The sequence below is a fragment of the Lepus europaeus genome, chromosome 8 (assembly GCF_033115175.1).
Source record: "Lepus europaeus isolate LE1 chromosome 8, mLepTim1.pri, whole genome shotgun sequence".
In the NCBI taxonomy this organism is placed as follows: Eukaryota; Metazoa; Chordata; class Mammalia; order Lagomorpha; family Leporidae; genus Lepus; species Lepus europaeus.
This window is the reverse complement of record NC_084834.1, coordinates 102,994,054-103,018,825: the sequence shown is the minus strand read 5'-3', so window position 1 is coordinate 103,018,825 and position 24,772 is coordinate 102,994,054. Positions and strand designations below refer to the sequence as shown.

Genomic DNA, 24,772 nt, shown 5'->3' with positions numbered 1-24,772 from the left:
TTCCACTAGTTTTTGGAAGCAGTTCATGTAATCAGTGTAGAAAGATATATCGGCAAAACACAGATTTCACTCTTTTAGGTTTAAAGCAGTCTTTAGCAAATATGCCATGAATTTGAAGGCATACTTGGAAAGCTGGTCCCAAGTAACACATGCTATGGTCATGGTTTCACTGCCCCAACATTCACCTGAGGGTGATGCACATGCTGTTGTCTAGAAGAACAAAGTGAGGATGTGGTTCCAGCTGGCCTCTGCCTGGGCCCTCTGGTGCCATCACTGACATACATAGACTCTTCCAGTGCTGTTACTTGCACTCTACTGAGTGTAAACTCTGACTTGGGGCTTAAAGGACCAGAGGCATTTACTTCTCCATCTCTATTCATTACCATGGCTATGGGGCAAATCTGTTTGCTTTAAAAATGTGCGAATTTATTCAAGTCACGGAGAATTTATAAAGAAACGAAGAAACATTAAAAGTCAACTCTACAGAAAGCATGATGCAAACATCAATAAAGGCCAGATTCTGCAGGTCTGTTTTTCTGCGGGGAAATGGCCTAGTCATCTCAGAATCATAGCAAAGCACAGTTTAGTACAAAATCATGGGCTGTATGATTGGGTTAAGTTGTGCCAACCCAGATTAACAGAAATGATGGTTATGAGCTCGAACTTCGAATTTGGGTAAATCTTGGTTCCAATACCAGTTCCATCAATTCTTAACTGTCTAAATCTGAATTTGATATTTAACTCCTTTGGGGTTGTTGTCATATCTGAGAAATGAAGACCACCATATGTATCTCAGAGTTTAAAGAGAGGATGAAATGAAATAGTGTATGTGAAATAATAGATTATAAACTCTGAGCATACACTAAGTGTTTGATAAGTGGTAACTCCATTCTTAATTCATATTTTAAGATGTATGTTCTTGCCTGGCGCCTCGGCTTACTTGGCTAATCCTCCACCTGTAGAACCAGCACCCTGGGTTCTAGTCCCAGTTGGGGCACTGGATTCTGTCCCGGTAGCTCCTCTTCCAGTCCAGCTCTCTGCTGTGGCCTGGGAAGGCAGTGGAGGATGGCCCAAGTGCTTGGGCCCTGCACCCACACAGAAGACCAGGAAAAAGCACCTGGCTCCTGGCTTCGAATGGGCGCAGCACGCTGGCCATAGCAGCCATTTGGGGGGTGAACCAATGAAAAAGGAAGACCTTTCTCTCTGTCTCTCTCTCTTTCTCTCTCACTGTCTAACTCTGCCTGTCAAAAAAAATTTTTTTAAAAAGTATATTCTTCCCCCCTCCTCAATTTGCCTGACTAGGAATCCTGGTGATCAAAGTGGAAGTGCATTGAAATTTTCCTTATTACTATTGCTACCTAACCAGGTACTTTTTTCTCAATTACTATACAATAATAATATTATTTTTATTATTAAAAAACAGTAACAAATAACACAAACTAAAGTTACAAATAAAAAGTAAATATATTATTTAAAATCCCTTTCTACTAGCTGTTTTCCTGAGACATGTTCTGTCCATTTTCAATTAAGCAAGGCCTTTGCAGCTTCGCCATCAGCCTGGAGGAAACTTCATAGGCTGTAAGAATGGAGAAAACACAAGTGACATTCAAGGAAATGTGCTATGCACAAAGGATAACAAAAAAATACCCAGAACCAGCACTTTTATTTTCAATTCATTGTCATCCGGGTAATAAGTTAGGAGGACATTAAAAGCTCTCAACAGCATTTACCATCCCCCAGGAAATTTCTGGGGTTTTCTTGGCGAGGAGGTTCTTTTATAGCTGTGAGAGCTATGGTAAAGTCACTGCTCTCTCCTACTATGTGGGGAAGCATGTGGCCCCACTTGCTACTGGCCTCTGCTTTAACCCAGCAGGACCCAGGCAAGAATGAAGACAATGCTTTGAGCATCGAGCAAGACAGAGAAATCATGTTTCCTTCAGTGTGTGTCTCTGGTTCAACCAAGTGTGAAACTTACCTTCCCTCTGACTGCCATTCAGGTGAATTAATCCATCACCCTAATTTTTAGCCAGTTGAGTTGTCTTTGAGGTTCCTAGAACCCAAAGTATCCTGCTTAGCTATGCTAATTATGCACCATGGCTCCCTTTGCCGCTTTTCCCTGTCCTGCCCTGTCTCCAGGGGCCAATTGCTACTGAGTCCATCCCCAGAGCTCCATGGCTCTCAGGCTCTGGTGGGCTTCAGCTAGTAGGAGGCACCTGCTGAAACTCTGAAGGCAGGAGGAAAGCTTGGATACTTCTTGCCTATCTCCTCTCCATCTTGTTTAGATTCCCACAGTGGCCACAATTACAATTCCTGTCTGGGGCTGTCTTCCAGCATGCCTCTGAGTGCTAAGTAACACTAGCTCCAGCCTTTGCTGGTAAAGGAATGGCAGCTCCTTACCACTGCCTGACTCAAGGAGCCTCAGCAGTCCTGTGGGTTCCCTTAACCCTCAATGTCACAGTCCCTTCATCAAAATCTATTGGATTATTCAAGAGCATTTTTGATCCCTACTGGGATTCTAACTGGTATAACATTTGAAGAGCTTATGACAGTGCTTGACATATGGTAAATGCTCAATAAATGTATCTATTATTAAGACCTGCTAGTGATATTTCCTTTGTTTTTTTTTAATTTTATTTTGTTTATATAAAGGGAACATATCTCAAATGTACAGTTTTAAGAAGATAATGATACTTCTCTTATTATCCTCCCTCCTTCCCCTGCTACTACCCTCCCTTCACTTTCCTTTCTTTTTTTCTGTCAATTTTTGCAATGACATACTTTAAATTTACTTTATAATCACAAGCTTAATACTCTGCTAAATAAAGAATTCAACAAGTAGCAAGTAGAAAAATCACTGATACTCAGTAGTATAGACAAGAACTATAAACAATAGTCAAATCACAAAATGTCAATTTCATTCACATACATTGCAGTTTTTTGTACTCTATTGGGCTACCACAAACCAGAGAAAATGTGATATTTGTCTTTTGGCGAGCAGCTTATTTCACTAAGCATCACAGTCTGCACTTGGATCCATGCTATTTCCTTTCAATGTGACATTCTAAAATTAAAATATTTCTTCTGTATGCCCCAAAATGAGGTAGAGCAGAATATAAAATAGCCACCACCACCACCATGCAAATTAAGTGCCTGTTTCTGTGGTAATATGAGAAGAAAAGTAACAGAAAGTTTTTTAGTGGCCAGAGATGGTATGAAAAACTATCAATTTATTTTAAGTGTTTTTAAACATAATCAAATTCCAAACAATGACCTGTTAAAATAAGCCCCATCTTGCCACTTACAGGTCATTTAAATAGTTTCTCACTTACCAAGTTCAACGCACTTACCACTAAGTAATATTAGTTTCTTCAATATCTTCATTTACAGGAGTTATATCTTTACCCAGAGTTTCCATTTCCTCTTCCTTCTTCCTTCTTTTACGATGTTTCCGGAGAGGACTTAGAAAATAACATGTTAGAAATTAGTGTGGGCCTGTTAGTTCACAGGAATATAAACTTATTTGTCAGAGAGCCTACGATCTCGTTTCTGCAATGCTAAAAATATATAGGTTCTTTTCTTGAACATTTTAGGTTCTCTATTAACCCATCTCTTTCTCTGGGCTCAAATGAAAGCTCCAATAGACAATAGTGTGTGTAGCATATATATGATGATCTGTACATAGTTATCTAATGGAAAAGACATAGAACCTAATATTTTATGGAGCTTAGTTAGCACAAGAACATGTTCAGGCCAAGAGATTACAAAATATACTGATGAACATCATATACTATCTCATGTGTAAACAAGAAATAGTACAAATTGAAAACATGCAGAAGAAAACCAAAAGAGTGTTGATAGCTTCTGCATATATCAATTAAGCTTCTAGATACACTGATTAAGAAACGTGTTAAATATTCTGGACTGCAGTGTAGTTTTCTTAAAGAGTAGTTCAACATTAGTATAACCAAAGAGGCCACTTCACAGTCCTGCCCAAATGATTTTCGCCCAAACCTGGTACTAGAAACATCCCTGGGGCCAGCGCTGTGGCATAGCAGGTAAAGCCGCTGCCGGCAGCACCGGCATCACATATGGACACCAGTTCTAGTCCTGGCTGCTCCATTTCCGATCTAGCTCTCTGCCATGGCCTGGGAAAGCAGTGGAAGATGTCCCAAGTCCTTGGGCCCCTGCATCCCGCTGGGAGACCTGGAGGAAGCTCCTGGCTGCTGGCTTCAGATCAGCGCAACTCCAGTCATTGTGCCTAATTGGGGAGTGAACCAGTGGATGGAAGAACTCTGTCTCTTTCTGACTCTCTTTCTCTCTCTGTGTAACTCTAACTTTCAAATAAATGAATAGATCTTAAAAAAAGAAAAAAAAACAGTCAACATAAGCCCACCCTATGTCAGGAAAAAGAGTTTCATTGGATAGTACTAATTAATAATGAAATTTTCAGGCCGGCGCCGCAGCTCACTAGGCTAATCCTCTGCCTTGCAGCGCCGGCACACTGGGTTCTAGTCCCGGTCGGGGTGCCGGATTCTGTCCCGGTTGCCCCTCTTCCAGGCCAGCTCTCTGCTGTGGGCAGGGAGTGCAGTGGAGGATGGCCCAAGTGCTTGGGCCCTGCACCCCATGGGAGACCAGGAGAAGCACCTGGCTCCTGCCATCGGATCTGCGTGGTGCGCCGGCCGCAGCGCACCGGCCGCGGCGGCCACTGGAGGGTGAACCAACGGCAAAAAGGAAGTCTCTCTCTCACTGTCCACTCTGCCTGTCAAAAAAAAAAAAAAAAAATTTTCTCAAAAAGCATCCCTTCCCACCATGAAGTAGGTAAAATAAAAAATATCTCTTAATTTTATATCTAAAAGGAAGATTACAGATTATCTGGCTTAATATTCTCATTTTACCAAAAATAAAAGTAAGGCTCAAAGCTGTTAAGAAATAAGCTCAAGTTCTCAAAGGTGTATAATGACAAAGTCAAAGATTCCCTCTATGCTACTGTTTCTTTCTTTTTTTTCCCCCAAGAACATTGTGGCAAAAAGAATCATGAGAGACAGCTTCCATCAGTGTGGACCATAGTACAGACGTGGATGGAGTAGTCTTGTCATCATATGCGTTCTCCATGAGCCTTCTGAAAGCCTCACACAGATGCAAGAGTTTAGGAAGCTGGTTCAACTTCACAAGCGAAAAGTATAGTACCATGATAAAGGATCTTTTGAATACACTGTTAGCCTTGCTGATAAAAAATGGTAGATTTCCAAAATAAGCTATGAAGAATTGTTTGAAGTCACTCTACCTCAGAGAAAAACAAGGTGTTTCTTCATTCATAAATACAGGAAAATCATTATTTGTATAATCATTATTTGTGCATAAAATTCATTATTTTAAAGTGACCAAGAAAAATGCTTTTGTTGGTTTCTAGCTGTTAATGTTATTGTGTATGGTATAGTTTGAAAAAATAAAAGTCTTATTTAGCATACTAACAAACACTAAACATAGCTGAGTTTAGGACTAAATGATTTATCAGTTATAAGTTATACATATTTTGCTTCATATCTTCATAATTGTGTTTAGTAAAATAATAAAATCATGTGTTGTGTGTTTTATTATACATAAATATCTTAACATCAGTGATGGTGCACTTCAAGAAGTAGATATATTTAAACCAAAGCCAAAAAGAAAATAAAAGGTAGGAAGGAAGGAGAGCGGAAGGAAGAAAAGAAGAAAGTAAAAATAGCGGATAAGAAGTCAGGCTTATTTAAAATTAAATTTAAAAATACTTACTGACAGCATGTGCAGACACCAATGACCAAAATGATGAAAATGATCATTACTGCTATCAAACAGATCACCAAGATCTGTCTTCTATCCCCTCTGAGGTAAAACAAGTCAACCCTCTCACATCTTGCCCCTGTGTAGCCTTCATCACAGCTGTAAACGTGAAACAACAGGAGGGAAACACAATAAAGAATGAAAGACTTTTAAGAAGCTGCTTCTTTTTGAGAAAATTACTACTTTTTCATTACTTAATAAAGAACACCATTCCTTTAAGGAAAAAAAAAATTCACCCCTGTGTTCACAAATGATTTCACTTTCTTTGCTGTGCTGAAAACCTGTCATCACTTGGACATTATTAACATGTCGACTATAAATAAGCAAGCATAATGACAATTTGCTAACATTTATTTTGAAATTTTAGATTCTGAGTTTGAAGTGGAGAGGTTGATAAACTCCTTCCATAACATTCCCAGTAAGAATTTCCATTTCATCATAGGGCAGCGGGAAGTTTTAGTGTACTCAAGCTCTATTACATAAATTACTTTTAAATTACATGATTTTATTTGATCAAACACGTTAATGTATATGAAGGTTCATAACCCAATGTCCAACACATAGAAAGTTTCATAAACGTCATTTCTACAGATTCTCCCCTCTTTCCTCCACATGCACCTCTGCCCTCCCTTCCCCTCTCCTCCCCTCCCCTCGCCTCTCCTCTCCTCCCCTCCCCTCCTCTCCCCCTCCCTTTCCCTCTCCTCCCCTCCCTTCTCCTCTCCTCCCCTCTCTTCTCCTCCCCTCCCCTCCCCTCTCCTCCCCTCTCCTCTCCTTCTCTAAAACACGACAGGTGCTATCCAATCCAGGCCCTTTATCTGATTCTTTAAGCCTACATTGTCAAATCTGTTCCCCATTCCCTCTTCTATCCTGCTAATGGCCTTGTATCCTTGGCTCTCTTAAAGTGGAGAAGCCAGAAATTAACAAGCTAGTTTCTAGGTGGAGCTATCATTTTCCTCCTTCTCTCAGATGCCTGTCAGTATAATCTCAGACTGCAACTCAACTCAGCAGATTCCCCAAGCCTGAGGTGAGAGATTTGGACCCATTTGACCAAGCTGGGGCTTTGGGGCAGCAACAGTCAGCAAGCCAAAGGCTCAGTGATTTGGAAACTACCCTTAGAATTCTCAGAATTGTGTCAGAAGCTTAAAAGCTATGTAAAGAGTTTGTCTGATATTTTAACCAAAATTATGTAACCACAGTGCTGTTGCATTAGTAAGTATTTTCCAGGGTGGATGGTTGGCACAGGATTTAAAATGTCATTTGGGAAGCCAACATCCCATATTGGAGTGCCTAGGTTCGAGTCCCTAGTCCACTTCCAGTTCCAGCCTCCTGTTATTGTGCATGCTGGGACGCAGCAGGCACTTTCTCAAATACTTGGTTCCCTGACACTCCTGTGGGTAACCCAGATGGGCTCCTGGCTTTGGCCTGGGCCAGCCCTGGGTTTTGTAGGCAGTTAGGAAGCAGCAGAGGGAAGATCTCTGTTGGTCTCTGTTCCTCTTCCTACCCACTCTCTCTTCTCTCTCTCCCTTTCCATTAAAATGAATAAGCATTTAAAGTGCCTAGCAGAGGTCAAAATGGAAATTTTTTAACAAAAGAAATATTTCCCCTTATTCTCTTCAAATGCATTTAAAACATGAAGAGATATTAGTCATATGCATAATAATTTAAATATCAGAAAGATTAAATTCTGCTCTTTGAAAAGATTTCTGAGCAAACTTTTTTTTTTAAGGAAAGATTTATTACCAGGCTGCTCTATAGCTTATACTTGACAAGAGCCTGGGCAGTTAATTCCCACAAACCCTGTATTCCTCAAGTTAGGCGATCCCTTAACACCAATATGGTAGCTGACACAATGCTTCAAGAAACAAACAAAAACAAGCTCAGTAACAACCATCAATTGAAAAGTGAGGTGCAACACAAGCAAAATAGAAAAAACACCTAATGCCAGCTATTCCAAAAAGACCACAGCAGGAATGAGAAAATTGCTTTCTACAAGATAGCTAGTTATCCTCATTCCAAGGTCAAAATAAAAGAAAGCAAGTTTAGAAATATCTTGAAATACAAAAATCTGTTGGACATAGTATTGAAATTATTGCAGGGCATAGGGGAATCACCCCTCGTTGTACATGTGTGAGGAGAGATTTTCTAAAAAGGTTTTTCAAGGTCATAATTAAATCTTACAAATATAGTCTCATCCAATTGGCTTAAATATTCCTCTAACAAATTGACTAGGGGGATGGTATTTTTAAACAACAGTTTTGCCCATAAAATGCACAGCAATTACTGGCTGTTCTTTCGGAATGTTTTCCTAATTATAAGCCCTGGGTTCAGTGGCTTGACCATGGTTTAATTGAATTTCTCAGCAAGCAGTACTTCTTGTAAGCTGTAACTCAATGAAGCCATGCTGGACGGTCAAACCTTAACCAAGCTGGTTACCGTGGCTCTCATGTAATTTCACTCTTCAGCAAACCATCACATATCAGCTGATGGCTATGCTCAACAAGTGTGACTCCTGTTTGGGAGAGGAAGAGGCAATGGGACCAAGATCATAGTGTTTATTTAATGGTGAATAATTGGATATATGGGTTTTTATATAAGATGATAATGGATTTAAATAAGATAAAATTGAAAATCAAAAAATAATTTTTAAAGATGACCCTGACTCTCGAGGGACTGCAAAGTCAGATTTTGGGGTTATTGTACTGAAATTATCCCTGAGAGACTTGTAAATATTACCTCAAGCAGTGTGTCAACCTTCAAGGTAGATAGTAAACTAACCCCATTTTACAGATGAAGAAACTGACGTACAGAGAAATTAAGTGAATGGGGCTAAGATTCAAACACAGGCTTTGTGACTCCCAAATTCCATACCCTAAATTGCATGTAAATAATTTGTGTTAAACAAAAATTGTGTGTGTGGAAACAAATTATCCTAACTCCAAGTGAAACACTGAGAAGACCAACAGGGATTTGAATTAGCAGAAACACATTTTGGTTTTTCATATACAAACAGGAGTCTACAAACTCTGATGAGCCCAAGCAAGGGAGGTATTTCTGGCTTCCCAAGATGACTTTGTCACCAATGCTGAGACAGATTTGCCTGAATCCATGCTACACCAAGTCACCCAGGAGGTTAGGCCTAGGTTGAATATCTACCGCTCTCCTCAGTGGTACAATTAGGGAACTCTTACTCTGTGCTGGGTACCACAATAAGCAGTTCTGCCTTTATTGTTTGACTGAATCTTCAACAGGTGAATAGAAGGTGTTAAAACTGAGGCTCAGGATAGGTAATGGACTCACTGTTAATACTGCTTATCATTGGTGGAAACAAAATCTTATTTTAGGTCCATCTGACTCCAAAATCTAAGCACTAACCTTAGAACTCTTCTGTCTCCCATTGATGCTAAAGGATTCCCCCACAAAGATGGTGTTCCTGGCTCAGATTAAGGACTCAGTTTTGAATTCAGCAAAAAGCATTAGATGGACTTTGAGAGAAGCACTTATTCATTCATCAGTCACTTCTTGCACCCCTAGTGAATTCTAGGCACTGAGGTTACAACCGATACATCAACGTGAATAAGCCGCCACCCTTCCCCTAGAAGCTCACAGTCAAGGAAACCAACAGCTATTTTCCACTGGAATACCGTTCTCATTAAGCGTGACTACACTGCAGAAGAAGGATATCCAGCTTAGACCTGGGCATGTGAAGGGGTCCAGAGAACCTGACATTTGAGTTGCACCTTAAGCTGTCAGGAAAAGTTTGCTTTCCAGGCAACGAGAAGAGTTTATAGAACAAGCCATGGGAGGATGGGGCATTGCGGTGTAGCAGCTTGAGCCACCACCTCCGGTACCACCATCCCCTGTGGGTGCCGGTTGGAGTCCCAGCTGTTCCACCTCTGATCCAGCTCTGGCTAACAAGCCTGGGAAGGCAGCAGCAAACTACTAAATGCTTGGGCCCCTGCCCCTATGTGGGAGACCCAGATGAGCCTCCTGTTTCCTGGCTTCAGACCAGCCGAGCTCCAATCATTGTGACCATTTGGGGAGTGAAGCAGCCTTTCTCTCTCTCTCTCTCTCTCTCTCTCTCTCTCTCTCTCTCTCTCTAACTCTGCCTTTCAAATAAATAAAAAAATCTTAAAAAATAAATAAATAAATCATAGAAAAGAATGTAGGATTTAGGAAACACTTGGGAGTATGGTGAACAACTTTGCTGGAAAGTTAAGCCAAGATCAGAGGAGATCTGGAGGACAAGGAAATGAGTTCTAAGCTCAAACTCAAGGGGATAAGCAGTGGATTGATCTCAGGGAGTAGATTATCAATGTGGCATTCATTTTAGAAGGCAGCAGTATTAGAGAACAAAAAATCTGAAGACAAAGGAAGGAGGTAGAAAATGTGCTGGGTTAAATTTAAGGGCATTGATATTTGAACTCAAAAATGCTCCCAGGCCAATGAAAAATCAAATGAAATTTTAAAAGATCATATTTACACTCCATAACACATACACATACATCCCTTTTCATGTTTTCTTATATTTGCAATCCTTATCTCTAATTTTTATCAATGCATTTTTATTTTTAAAATTAAACTTAGCTGTAATTTTTGAAGAAATCTATGCCCCTTAATGTTTCCAAAAAATTAGGATTTAGAATCCCTGTTCTGAGATACTTATGGAAAAAAAATTATGCATTCTGTGAATTTTAGTTCAAAGTTGGAAAGAATCACCTCACTTCTCGAAAAAAAAAAAAAAAAAGGTCCCAGAGAGTACTTTACAGGACCATATTTTTTTTAAAGTGACTTTTAAAAAGATGCAAAATAGAATTATGCGTGCCTGAGAAGAACTTGGACTGTTAAGTAACAAACAGTTGGGAAGAGAGATTTTTCTCCCAATTCACTACCATGCTAAACCAGCTTTGCTAATTATTATTAAAAGTAGAACTGACTCCTTTGCACTGAACTGCCACCTGCAAAAGTAGCTTTTAATTTGGCAGGATCTCCTTCATTTTCACATGACTGCAAACCACGTAACACGGAGCAGAAGAATTGTTTCCATCCGAACAACTCTGGAGAATATTTGAGCTGAAAAGCATCTTCAACAACGGACAGAATCAGCTTTGCTTGCATAAGGAAGCACAGGACACTGCCCAGCCTGAAGTGGCTCTGAACTTGCACACACTCATATTTCAGGAGGAAAGTGTGCGTCAGATTCTCCATAAGGAGCTGCCGAGAGGGCCCCTAAATGAGCGGCTGGGGGCAGGACCAGGCGGAACCGTGTCCGGACAGATGGCACAGTTAGCTCAGACTTTCCAGTCCTGCCAAGCCCTGGGCAGATACCGCTCTGCACTCCTTTGACTGCTGGCTCAGGACACACACTTACATGCATGAGGGGGTCTGCTCGGCCACCACGAAGCGACATCTCCCTTTGATACAGTAATGCTTATATTGCTTGGGACACCGAGAAAAATGTCCTTTCCGCTTAGGCTGCACAGTGGTAGCTGGAAAATGAGAGAAATGCCAATAAATCAACCCATTTTACTGGTAAATCAAATCATATTCTTATATCAAGACCAGTTTTGTTGTTGTTGTTGCTTTTTTTTTTTTTTTTTTTTTTTTACCCCTGGAGAAGAATAAAATTTCATTTCTGCTTCTCTCCACACAAGGATAAAGGTCAGATTTTGGTAGCTCCCAAAATAACTATAGAAATTGGGTATTAGGACTTGAGCGGTTTCACATTTTAAGTAACATTTATGTCCAATCTACCTTTCAGAAATGTTGATGTCATTTGCAGAGTGAAATGTAGATATTAGAGAAAAAGCCTGCATTCTTTGCAAGTTAGCAGAGCTATTCTTACAGAAAAGAGGTCTCAGACGGTAGGTTGGTGATTTTGTTGTTATTTTTCGGCTTAAACACAGATGCTTCAACCAGGTGGTGGTCTATTTGCTTCTCATGTATTATCTCAGTGCTCCTAGTAGACTTGCAGGGTGAGCATCATTCTACATAATCAGCAAAGCACAACACATAGAGGCTGTCACCTTTCCAGATCACATGGCTAGGAAGGGCAGAGCTGGATCTCAATCTTGTCCCCAGAAACCATGCTCTTGACTGCAACATGCTGGTACTCTGTCACCCTCGCTGTCAAGCACATAGCTGTCGCCTACTCTCAGTCTGTTGCAGCAAAAGTATCATGCCTGCCTCGGGGAGCTCATGCCGTCCACTGAAGGAAAACGCTAGAGCTTCATTTCTCGATTTTAGTTCCAAGGGGACTTCCTTGCTTTACCTTTTTAGAGCCTTGACTGCCTACGTTTTTAAACTGAAGATAAATAATATGGAACAATTTCCCCAGCACACACATGTAAAAATTTCAGTGAATAATTATTGTGGAGGGGAATGTTACAGAAATACTAACTAGCCATTTCAGCTGCTGATTCATAATTGAAGTAGTGTTCATATCCAGAAAAAACAACTAACCAAGGGTCAGACTTCATTCATTCATGGTATAGCTCACCGCCTGCAGGACTCACACACCGGTGGAACCACAAAGACCACACTGTTCACTTCGGAAAGGTCATTCGCATGAGCTTGGGTCTAGCAATGGCATCCAAATGACATTTAAGAAATCTTTCATTAACGGCAGGGGCCATTAAACGTCTCAAATAGTACCATAAAATGGGTGTATTTATTTACCAGGGCCACAAAGAGAGGACTTCGAATGCTGTCTAAACTGTAAATTCCTATGAGACTATGAGACAGTTGTCCACCAGTGTCCAAAGGGGATTGGCTCCCAGATCTCTGAGCATACCAAAACCTCTGCAGGCTCAAGCCTCTTGTACAAAATGGTGCAGTATTAGCATATAACCTCTGTTCATGCTGCCATATAGTTTAAATCATCTCTAGGTTACTTATAGTAGTTAACACAATGTATATGCTATGTCATCTATATGCTATGTCAATAGATGGTGTATTATACTGTTTAGAGAACAATGACAATGATGTTTTGTACAGATATAAATTTTTTTCCAAATGTTTCTTATCTATGTTTGGTTAAATTCACAGATGTGGAAGCTTTGGATACAAAGAGTCATTGTGCAGAGTTCTAGCAGGTGGCAGAATGTTGGTAAGAAACTGGCCGACCTGGTTTTGGTCATCAACTTGATCTCCACCCATGCTGACTGCTGGGACATTCCACATAGTTGCTCCCATGCATGCCAATCAATGGGACTGAAACGTCCAGAAATAACTGGTAAGTGAGTCAAGGTCAAATACCTATGTATTTTCACAAATAAATTGATAAGTCAAGGTGAATGTTTCCTATTTCCAGAGCCTCTGTAACAGCCACTGGCTGAGAAGCATTGAAGAAATAAAGGATACACTGTTTAGTAAAATTGCCATGATAGAGCAAGTTCAAAATGAAAATACGCAATCAACCCCTAAAAATAACCATAGTAACCATATAAACAGTTGTAGTATACTAGAAATAGGAACAAGAACACTGGATTGGGGGCAGGAATCAAGGCTCAACCTTTGGCTCTGCCTTTCATTAGCTGCATGAGTCTGGGCAAGTTAATCAAGCTGTCTGTGCCCCAGTTTCTTCACCTACAAACTGAAAATAATAACATCCACCATGAAAGGCTGTTGGAAGGCAAAAAATAACAAATATATGTGAGAGGTAGGCATTTGGTGTCACAGTTGGGATGCCTGCATCCCATATCAAAGTGCCTGGGCCTAAGTCTCAGTTCCATTCCTGATTCCAGCTGCCTGCTAATGCACAACTGGGCTGCACATGATGGGCCAAGTTGTTGAGCCCCTGTCATTCATATGAGAAATGTGGGCAGTGATCTCAGCTTCTGGTTTTGGCTTGGCTCAGGCCTGGCTGCTGAGGGCATTTGGGAGATCTCTGTCTATTTCTGCCTCAGCCTCTCTCTCTCTCAAACTTTATACATATATGTATACATATGCACATGTATATATATACATAATATATATAGCATATTCCTATCAGAGTTGCTTAAACCATGAAGTCCTCAGTAAATGAATTTATTCTAGAATATTTTTAAACTATTTATTTATTTATTTGAAAGGCAGAGTTACAAAGAGGCAGGGAGAGACAGAGCAAGTGCAAAAGCAATAGTGGGCAAGAGAGACAGAGAGAGAAAGAGCAAGCCAGAGAGAGAGAGAGAGCCATCTTCTTTCTGTTGGTTTGCTCCCTAAATTATCTCAAGGCCAAGGGCTGAGCCAGGTCAAAACCAGGAACTAGAATTTTCATCCACGTCTCCCATGTGGGTACAGGAATCCAGGCATCTTCTGCTGCTTTCCCAGGCATATTAGCAAGGAGCTGGATCAGAAGTGGAGCAGCCAGGAACTGAACTAGTGCCCAAATGGGATGCAGGCATTGCAGGCACCTGCTTAACCCACTATACCACAACACTGGCCCTGGTTATAAAATTTTAAATATTTTGGCAATATTAAGAAAAATCTTCTGTAAATACAAACTGTTTATCACAATGCTTATGTGATCAAAGAACAATTTCTGGAAAATATGTATTTTAGGAGGAGATGAGCAAGCAGTTGAGTTTTGCAGAATGTCAGGACAAAGGCAGAGTCAGACACACTGCAGGTAGATGTCATTGCAACGGAAGAGTCAGCAAGAACAGCAGCCAAAGATGACTGTGAATGACACTTAGAAACTCAAATGTCAGTAGGCTAAAGTGTTTACATATGAAATACAAAGCCAGGAGAGCTGAAAATTGTTTTATGGATGAAGATCTTTTTTTTAGATTTATTTATCTGTTTGAAAGACAGAGTTATAAAGAAGCCACAAATGGCCACAATGGCCAGAGCTGAGCTGATCCAAAGCCAAGAGCCAGGAGCCAGGAGCTTCTTCCAGATCTCTCACATGAGTGCAGGGGCCCAAGGACTTCAGCCATCTTCTGCTGCTTTCCCAGGCCATAGCAGAGAGCTGGATTGGAAGTGGAACAGCCGGGACTCCAATTGGTGCCCATATGGAATGCCAACACTGCAGGCAGCGTCTATCTGCTGTGCCACAGTGTCAGCCTCCAGAGATGGTTCTTATGGTATGTGTAAAAAAATACACTAACTGTGAAGCACTGAATGAATGAATTAACTAGCAAATTAATTAACTACTCTGGATTAGAGTAGGAAAATGCCTGGGGCTGGGAAAACCGGGGCATACCTGAGTCATGCAGACAGGTGTGATGTGAGGAAGGAGATGAATTCAAGACACAGAAAGATTTTATAACTCATCTTCCATCTTCCAGAAGGGACTTCCCTGCTACCCGAAACACACCTGCCTTAAATTTATAACCTGTTTGGCTCTGTTTTCTGAACTTTACCAATTCCTCTAGGAACTCTACCCGCTTAAATGCACCCAGACTTTTAATAAACATCACACATAGTGTGATACCAGAAAGCGCGTTAACCAGCAGCTGCTGGATTCAGTGCTTTGATCAGCCTTGCTTCATCCAAGCAGCATAAATCCATGCCAGGGGACTGCTGCCAAGTCCTGCTTTGGTTGCTCACAGAGTGCCCTCCTTTTCCAAAGAAGCATTCTTAAGTATTCCCAGCATTATTTTGGATTTAAAACCCTTTCCACATCACCAGGCAGAAAATGCCCGGTGATTTCTCTAATGGAAATTTATAACCTGAAAGGCAAACAAATCACAAGGAAAGGGGGACTTTTCTTCCTCTCCCACAGCAATGGAAAGCTTATCAGCATTCTCCCTTGCAAACTGCACCTAGAAGTCCAGTTGCTTTTCATCTAGAATTCATCAAGGTTCTGTTATCTGACAATTGAATAACTGTGAAGCCTAGCATTTTCCACCTACCATGAGATGTGATGATATAGGGTAAGGAAGGGCAAAAACTACCCTTCCTTTCTAGAGATGCTTATCAAGAAGGAGAAAAAGCTAATCCTATCACAGAAGAATGATTAGTCCCAAGTATTCTCTCTTGAAGAAATGGTATAGTTTCAAAAACGAAGCAGCTGGAAACTTGTCTAGGGTCCTGAGGGTAGCGACACTTCATTGACCTTTGTTTCTCCTGTCTTACCTTTTTCTTTTTTTTCTCTTCTCTCTCTCTCTTCTCTCTCTCTCTCTTTTTTTTTTTTTTTGGACAGGTAGAGTAGACAGTGAGAGAGACAGAGAGACAGAGAGAAAGGTCTTTGTTCCATTGGTTCACTCCCCAAATGGCCGCTACAGCCAGCGCTGCGTCCATCCAAAGCCAGGAGCCAGGTGCTTCTTCCTGGTCTCCCGTGTGGGTGCAGGGTCCAAGCAATTGGCCCATCCTCCACTGCACTCCCGGGCCACAGCAGAGAAGTGGACTGGAAGAGGAGCAGCTGGGACTAGAATCCAGTGCCCATCTGTGATGCTGGTGCTGCAGGCGGAGGATTAACCAAGTGAGCCAAGGCGCTGGCCGCGTTTTACCTTTTTTTTTTTTTTTTTTTTGACAGGCAGAGTGGACAGTGAGAGAGAGAGAGACAGAGAGAAAGGTCTTCCTTTACCGTTGGTTCACCCTCCAATGGCCGCTGTGGCCGGCGCACTGCGGCCGGCACACCACGCTGATCCGAAGCCAGGAGCCAGGTACTTCCTCCTGGTCTCCCATGCGGGTGCAGGGCCCAAGGACTTGGGCCATCCTCCACTGCACTCCCGGGCCATAGCAGAGAGTTGTACTGGAAGAGGGGCAACCGGAACAGAATCCGGCGCCCCAACCGGGACTAGAACCCGGTGTGCCAGCGCCTCAGGCAGAGGATTAGCTTATTGAGCCATGGCGCTGGCCCTGTCTTACCTTTTTCTACCACATGTTCCCAAAATGTAAGTATGCCCCTGAAGGGCAGACAGTCCCACAAAATTTCACTGGAAAACTACACCCACTAGAAGGCCAGGCTGCAACACAGTCTTCTAAGTGGATGGGTTCCATACATCATCTCCTCATGGATGCTATGGTTAAATTACCTCCAAAGACCCATGTGTTAAAGGCTTGGCCCCCAAAATGGAACTGTTGGAGGTGGTGGAACTTTTAGTAGGTGGAGCCTAAGGGGAGGCCCTCAGTTCATTGGAGGCATGTCCTCAGAAGGTAATTTTGGTGAAAAGGTTACAATAAAAGCTGGTGTTTGGGCCCACCACTCTCTGTATCCTGGCTCACCATGGGACTCTTGTTCCACATATATTCCACCATCCATCATGGGCCCCTTGTCGGAGCCAAAGCCTGCATCATGCTGTTTGGACTTAGAACTTCCAAAACTGGGAACTAAATGAAGCTTTTCTGTTTATAAGCAGCTGCCTTGACTATTTCAACAACAACAAAAAACGAACACAATGGTTACTATATTCCAAAGATTCTAGAAGTCAATTCGTTAAGAAATTTTTAGGGTTACTATTGGATTTTGTAAGTAAAAATCTGATTCTAAGAGTTTGGTTTAGAAACAAGGATATCTGCCTTAGATTGTACAGGCAATTAAACAAGAAATGGTCATCCTACTTGGGTCATATGAATATGTGGGCAAGATGCAAAAGATTCTGTTGGGCTAAGCCAAACTGGAGAAATAGAGTAGATACCCAAATGATTTGGTTTCAATATGGAATGTTCCTCAGTTTGACAGATGCTTTGAATAAACGCAATATAGTCTCTTGGTCTTTTTGTATATGGTTCTAATTCTCAAAAAGAGGTTTTGTGACGATGCCTTTGTGACTAAAACTCTTCAGAAAGGATATATTATGTCTATTATTTTGTAAAATCTTCACTATTTTTCCTGACAGTGATAATTACAAATCCATTAAATGATTTTTATAAATGACATTAATATCAGCAACTCATTTCTTTTTACTTGAAAAGCAGAAAGAAGACAGAGAGAGAGAGAGCGAGAGAGTGCACCTCCATTCTGCTGATCCACTTCACAAATGCCCACAATGGCTGGGACTGGGCCAGGCTGAAGCAAGGAGCTGGGAACTCAACTGAGTCTTCCGTGTGGGTGTCAGGGACCCAAGTACTTGAGCCGTCACCCGCTCTCTCCCAGGATCTGCATTAGCAGGAAGCTGGAATTGGGAGCAAACCTGGAACTGGAAACAAACCTGGAACTGGAATCCAAGCACTTCAATATGAGATACAGGCATTCCAGAGAAGTATCTTAAACACTATGTCAAATGTCCACCCCAGAAAACTCTATTCTGAAGTCAACACTAAAGGCAACCACTACAATTATTATTATTATATGCTTTTTCAAAATACTTGTTGCAAAAGTTTTAACCTCATAGTATCTCTAACCCATTAGTTGGATAAATATCTAAATATATATGTACCAGATTTATAGAGAGATGTGAAATTTTGAAAAACAATTCCCACAATGAAGAACAAGGAGAGGAAGGAAAACAAACATCAGTAAATTCCTCCTCCTACACAGATCACTGACCTAAAATAGGAAGAACCATTGCACAGAAGAGAGAGTGTAAGTGGCCATGGCAACTTAGAAAGTTTCCTTCTAGATTCTGAAGTAGAGGTAAAGGCTTTAATGTGTGACTCCTTGGCTTCCAAGGATCTTCTAGCAGTGATTTCTTCATTTTACAGCCTCCTTAAGCCAAAAGGCGAGGAAGAAAGTTTTCTACTTTTTAGGTTACTTCTCCTTCTTATCTTGCCTACTGTCTCCTTGAGTCAAAGGAATGTGCCCTTGAAGAAAAGCAAATTTTATAAATTTAGTTTAATTGAGGATTCCCAGTTGCCTTACAATGGCATTTTGAATAAAAATGTGAAAGAGGAAGGAAGCGGTACTGTGGTGCAGCATAGATGAAACCTCCACCTGCCATGCCTGCATCCCATATGAGCATTCGTTCCTAGCTGCTGCTCCACTTCTGGTCCAACTCCCTGCTAATGCACCTGAGAAAGCAGCAGAGGATAGCCCAGTGTCTGGGCTCCTGCCAGACACTGTGAGAGATCCAAATGGAGTTTCAGGCTCCTGGCTTCAGCCTGGCTCAACCCTGGCTGTAGTGGCTACTTGGGGAGTGAACCAGTAGTGAGAAGATCTCTTTCTCTTTGTCTCGTCCTCTTTCTCTCTCCATCCCTCTACCTTTCAAATAAATAAATAAATAACTCTTTAAAAAAAGGTGAAAGGGGGAGTGGTATCTCACAGATGTCCCTCCTAATGCTTTCTGAGCTACTGGGATATCCTTTGGGACAGTAGAGGAAGTGGAAGCAATATGGCCAAATCAATATGTCTTTTTCCAGAAGGGCCATGCCAACCATTTCTGTCCCTTTAAAGACAAAAACAAAAGCAAGAATCCAGGATTGAAGTGGATGTATATTTGAATGTGTTTAAAATTCCTGGCTGAGGGTAAACAAAGATAAATAGGCAGAAAGAAAGCTGGTGTGACCTTTTTTTGTAAGAATGTATACAATAGAACTCTTACATTTATGATTCCTCCTTTGCTTATTCTTATTTGCTGATTCTTCCTCATCTCCCTCAAACTCTAAAATTTTGCAATGCATCTGGGTTAAATGCATTCTTATCTCTTCTCTCTATACTCAGTCCCTCAGTGAGTTCATCAAATCTGGTATTCAACACGTCTTTATGATAATTCCCAAATTTAGCTTAAATCCCAGGTATCTTTCCTCAATGCCTACTGTCTTAACTAACAGGCATTTAAATTTAATATTTCACATATGGAATCTAATTTTTACCTCAAATGTGATCTGTCCTTATCTCAGGAAATGATATCCATTGTTTCTTTTGTCTAGGAAAAAAAATTGGCATTATCTCAATTTCTTTCTCTCTTACTCTACATCCAATTCATTGTAAATTCTATTGGCTGTATTCAAAACACATGCAGAATTATCCCATCATTTCCACTTCCCTAGTCCAAGCACAACATCATCTCTAGGCTGGAAGCAATCTCCATGGCAACACATCTAACTAGTGCCCTTGCTTCTGCCTTTGTCTTTTTATCTAGCTGTACCAAGAAGCAAGATCACTGCTATAAAACTGACTCTCAGTAAAAGCTAAAGGTCTTAGATCCTTATCAAAACTCTGCATGACATTACCTATTACCTCTCTTTCTGACCTCATCATCAACCATTTCATTCATCGTTAAGTGCTTGATACTTAGAAGAGGGACTGCTATATGTTAAGTGTTCGTAAGTATTACTAGAATGAGTGAAGGCTTCATTCAAGATAGAAACTGACAAACTAGGGGCCAGCATTGCGGTACAGCAAGTTAAGCCACTGCCTGCAATGCTGGCATCACATATAACACCGGTTCAAGTTCCAGCAGCTCCATTTCTGATCCTGCTCCCTGCTAAGGTGGCTAAGAAAGCAACAGAAGATGGCCCAAGTACTTGGATCCCACGTGGGAGGACAGATGGATTTCTAGACACCTGTCTTCAGCTTGGCCCCAACCTGGTCCAGCTCTGGCTGGTGCTGGGTGCCATTTAGGGAGCGAATCAGCAGATGCAAGACCTCTGTCTCTCTCTGACTTTCCCTCTCTCTTTCTGTAACTCTGCTTTTCAAATAAATGAAATAAATCTTAAAAAACAAAGAAATGACAACTTAAAAGTGGAACATTTAGAGATTAGGACTTCATTTGAAGAAAAAGTCATATCACAATGATAATATGAATAATATTGTTATTGCCACAAAAATTGAAACAAACTTCTTGGTTAGCATTTTCAATTTAAAATAAATTATTTTTCACCATTTTGGGATTTTTTTTGCATTGTTTCTGTTTCTATGAGTGTTTACTTTTGTTTTGTTTTTAATAGGTTACTAAGAAAAGACTAGTAAAACAAAGAAATAATTAAGAATTTCTGGCTTATCTCTTAATTCTTCAACATTGTATGGACTGTGGTCATGCTGTAGTCTGTTCTATTCCCATCTCTAGGTAATATTTCTCAAATGGTCAAATATATGATTAAATTTGCAAGCTTAATTCAGAGAAAAAATTTTATCTTCTCTATAGAAAAATCTGAAATAATTTTAAAGATTTATTTTATTTTTTAAGATTTATTTATTTATTTGAAAAGCAAAGTTACAGAGAGAGAAGAGACAGAAGGAAAAGGATCTTCCATCCATCAGTTCACTCCCCAAGTGCCTGCAACTGCTTTTGCTCTGTCAGGCTGAAAGGAGTCTGGAACTCCAGTTCTCCCACAAGGGTGGCAGAAGCCCAAGTACTTAGGTCATCTTCTTCTGCTGTTGTAGGCACATCAGCAGGTAACTAGATCAGGAGTGGAGCAGCTGGAATCTGAACCAGAGCTCATATGGCATGCCAGCATCACAGGAAGTGACATAACTTGCTATGCCACACCACCAGGTTCCAGAGATTTATCTTATTTATTTGAAAGGCAGATTGACAGAGAGAAAGAGAGAGAGACAGAGACAGAGAAAGAAAGAGATTTTTCACCCACTGGTTGACTCCCCAATTGGATGCATCACCTGGGTCTGGGCAGACTGAAACCAGGAATCTAGAGCTCCATCTGAATCTTCCACATGGGTGGCAGGGGCCCAGATATCTGGCCATCTTCTGCTACTTTTCCAGGTACATTAGCAAGGAGCTGCTGGATCAGAAAGTGGAACAGTTGGGATTCTAACCTGTCCCCAGATATGGGATACTGGAATCATATAGGCAGAGGCTTACTCTACTACACCATACTATCAGTCAATGAAATAATTTTTCTGACATCAAGTTAGCACTATAATATTTAAATAAACCTTGCACCTCCACCAAATCAACAACATATTTGTGGTTAAATTGTGCTGGTAACTTTACTAAAATAGCTTACAAGACCTAAAATACCTACCCAGCCTCCTAAATGACAGTTCAAATAGCCAGAAACAAAAATGGCAATGAGAAAAAGTAGCAAGTATTAATAAATTTGTCTCTTTAAAGAAACTGTAGTCAGAAAGCAGAATATACACCAAAAAATAATTATCTGATCATTGTTTCCAGGTCATGTCTGAGAACAGAAGATATAACAGAATTCAAAATAATTGATCATAAAGATGCTCAATAAGATCAGGAGGATATATGAATCATGAAAAAAATTCAGCTAAAATAGAGAAAATATTTTAAAAACATAGATATTGGAGCTCAATAATACAACAACTGATCTGAAAAATTCACTAGTGGGGTTCAACAGTAGACTACACCAATGAGAAAACAAGATCAATGAACCAGAAGACATGTCATTGGAAATTATGCAGAGAACAAAAAGAAAAAAGAGTGAAAAGAGTGAAGACATGTAAAGGATTTATGGAATACCATTAAGCACACCACTACACACTTCACAGAAATCCAAGATGGAAAAGAGACAGAAAAAGGGACAGATTATTCCAAGAAATAATGGCCCAAAACTTCCCAAGCCTAATAACAGAATGATTATCCACATTCAGGAGGTCCAATTGGTCCCAAATAAGATGTAGTCAAACAAACACACCACAAGACACATTATAAGCAGATTGTCAAAGATGAAGAGAAACTTTAGAAAGCATCTAGACTTTTCATATACAACACAATCTCTATTAGAAAATCAGTGGATTTCTCAGTTCAGGATAAACCCTGAAAGCCATAGAGGAGTGGGATGATAGATTCAAAGTACTGAGAAAAAAAGTCTGCCAATTATGATATTCTACCAAGCAAAACCATCCTTCAAAAATAGGAAAGGCAAAAATTTTCACAAACAAGTCTGAGAGGTTTCATTATCAACAAGAAATTTTACAGAGTTCATCAAGGTAAAGTGAAAGGAATGCTAAAAAAATTTAGAAGTATAAGGTAATAGAAAATTCATTGGGAAAGGTAAATATATTAGACAAATACAGAGCTCTGTGTTACTATAATGGTGATGGATATAATACTTGTAATTTTAATATAAAAGTTAAAATATGACAGTGTTAAAATAATTACAAATATAAAATAAATCATTAATTGATGCACAATATTAAATATACTTAAATTACAACATTATTCACAAAGTATGGAGTGAGAAGAAATATTTGATTGAATTTGAGGTGTTACCAGCTAAAAACAGACCTTTTCTAATTATATTTTAGGTAAGTTCACAAATATAATAGCTATAGAAGATGCATAAATGAAAAGAAAAAAGAGCTTATCATTGTAAAACAGTCACCAAAACAAAAGGAAGACCACAGAGAGGAAGAGAGGAACAAAAGAACTTTCAAGAGGGGAAATAATTAACAAAATGACAATATTAAGGCCATTCCTAACAATAAGTACTTTAAAACAGCTAAACTCCCAAATCTAAAAACGGAGAGAAGATTAATGGAGACTAACACAAGATCACACTTTCAACAGAGAAAAGTCACTAAGGTACAATGGACATGAACAATATTTAGACCAAATAGACCTAACAAATATATGCAGAATATGTTGTCCAAAAGCAGCAAAACACTCTTTCTTCTCAAGTGCCTGCACAGTGTTCTTCATGATAAATAGCATATTATGGCACAAAAAAATACTTCAGAAACATAAGATTGAAATCATATCAAGTATTTTTATCTCACTCCAAAAGGAAACCACAAGTCAATAAAAGCAGGAGGACTGAAAAATTCAAAAATATGTTGAAGTCAAACAACACACTCTTGAACAAACAAGAGTTCAGAAATGAAATCAAAAGGAAAATTAGAAAATATCTTGGAACAAACACACATTGTATGAAAACTTATGGGTTGCAACAAAAACAGTACTAAAAGGGAAGTTTACAGTGATAAGCACCTACATTACAAAAGAAGAAAGTTCTCAAACAGCTAACTTTATGTCCCTAGGCACTAGAAGAAGAAAAATGAACCAAGTCACAAGTTAGTAGAAGAAAGGAAATAATAGAGATTAAAGTAAATTAAATGAATTAGAAGGTAGAAAATCAACTGAAAACATAAACAAAATTACTAAGCTGTGCTTTTGAAAAGTCAAAAAAAATTGACAAACCATTAGCAAGATTTACTAGGAAAGATAGAGAAAACTCAAATCAGAGATGAAATAAGAGATGTAAAACTGATCCCACAGAAATAAGAATTATGCAAGACTACCATGAAACATTATATACTACATACTGAATATTCTAGAAGAAATGGATAAATTCCTAGAAACATACTAATTGACTGAATCACAAAAAATTAAAAAAGTTCAACAGACCTATAATTAATAAGAGGATTAACTTGGTAGACAAAAGCTTCCCAATAAAGAAAAGCCTAGAACTAGATGTCTTCATTGTTCAATTTTCTCGGTCATTTAAATAATTTATGAAAATTCTTCTCAAACTCTTCCAAAAATTTGAAGAGAAGGAAACACTTTCATTAACAGAGCTGGCATCACCCTGATAGCAGAGTCAAAGAAAGACACTAAGAATACAAAACTATATTCCAATACTGTTGATGAAAAAAAAAAGATGCAAAAATCATCAACAAACTATTTAGAAAATTTAATAAAACAACATAAAAGGATCAAGCACCAGGCAAAATGGGTCTTCTCTCTGAGATGTGAAGGTGACTCATGATACAAAAATCAATGAGATATCAAATTAAAAGAAAGAAGGGAAAAACCCCCATGATCATCTCAATGGACAAAGAAAGTCATTTGATGAAACTGAGCGTCCTTTCATGGTAGTAAAAAAAAAAAAAGATACAAAGGAAATTACCTCAACTGAAAAATAGGTGGAATAACTTAGAGAAAATACAAATAGATGGAAAGACATCTCATGTTCGTTGATTGAACAATTTAATACATTTTAAATATCCATACCTTCCAAAATGATCTACAGATTCAATGCAATTTGTACCAAAGTTCTGATGAACTTTCGTTTTCCAGAAATGGAAAAACAATTCTAAAATTCATGGAACTACAAAGGACCCCAAGTAGCCAAAATAGTCTGAAGGAAGAATGAAGCTGGACATATCACACTTACTGATTTCAAAATACATTGTAAAACTATAACAATTAACACAGTATGGTAT

The 24,772-nt window shown here is 39.7% G+C and overlaps 1 protein-coding gene across 1 annotated transcript in view; it reads right to left on the bottom strand.

Annotated features, from left to right (window-relative positions):
* Nucleotides 1-1,440: 1,440 nt before the first annotated feature.
* Nucleotides 1,441-24,772, bottom strand: part of BTC (betacellulin) — a 55,210-nt gene continuing 31,878 nt past the window's right edge. The window contains exons 3-6 of the mRNA XM_062199214.1: nucleotides 11,189-11,306; nucleotides 5,773-5,919; nucleotides 3,348-3,458; nucleotides 1,441-1,576 (exon numbers count right to left, since the gene is read on the bottom strand). Of these exons, the coding sequence (XP_062055198.1) occupies nucleotides 3,350-3,458; nucleotides 5,773-5,919; nucleotides 11,189-11,306 (374 nt within the window). The 3' untranslated portion in view covers nucleotides 1,441-1,576; nucleotides 3,348-3,349. The remainder of the gene's footprint in view (nucleotides 1,577-3,347; nucleotides 3,459-5,772; nucleotides 5,920-11,188; nucleotides 11,307-24,772) is intronic.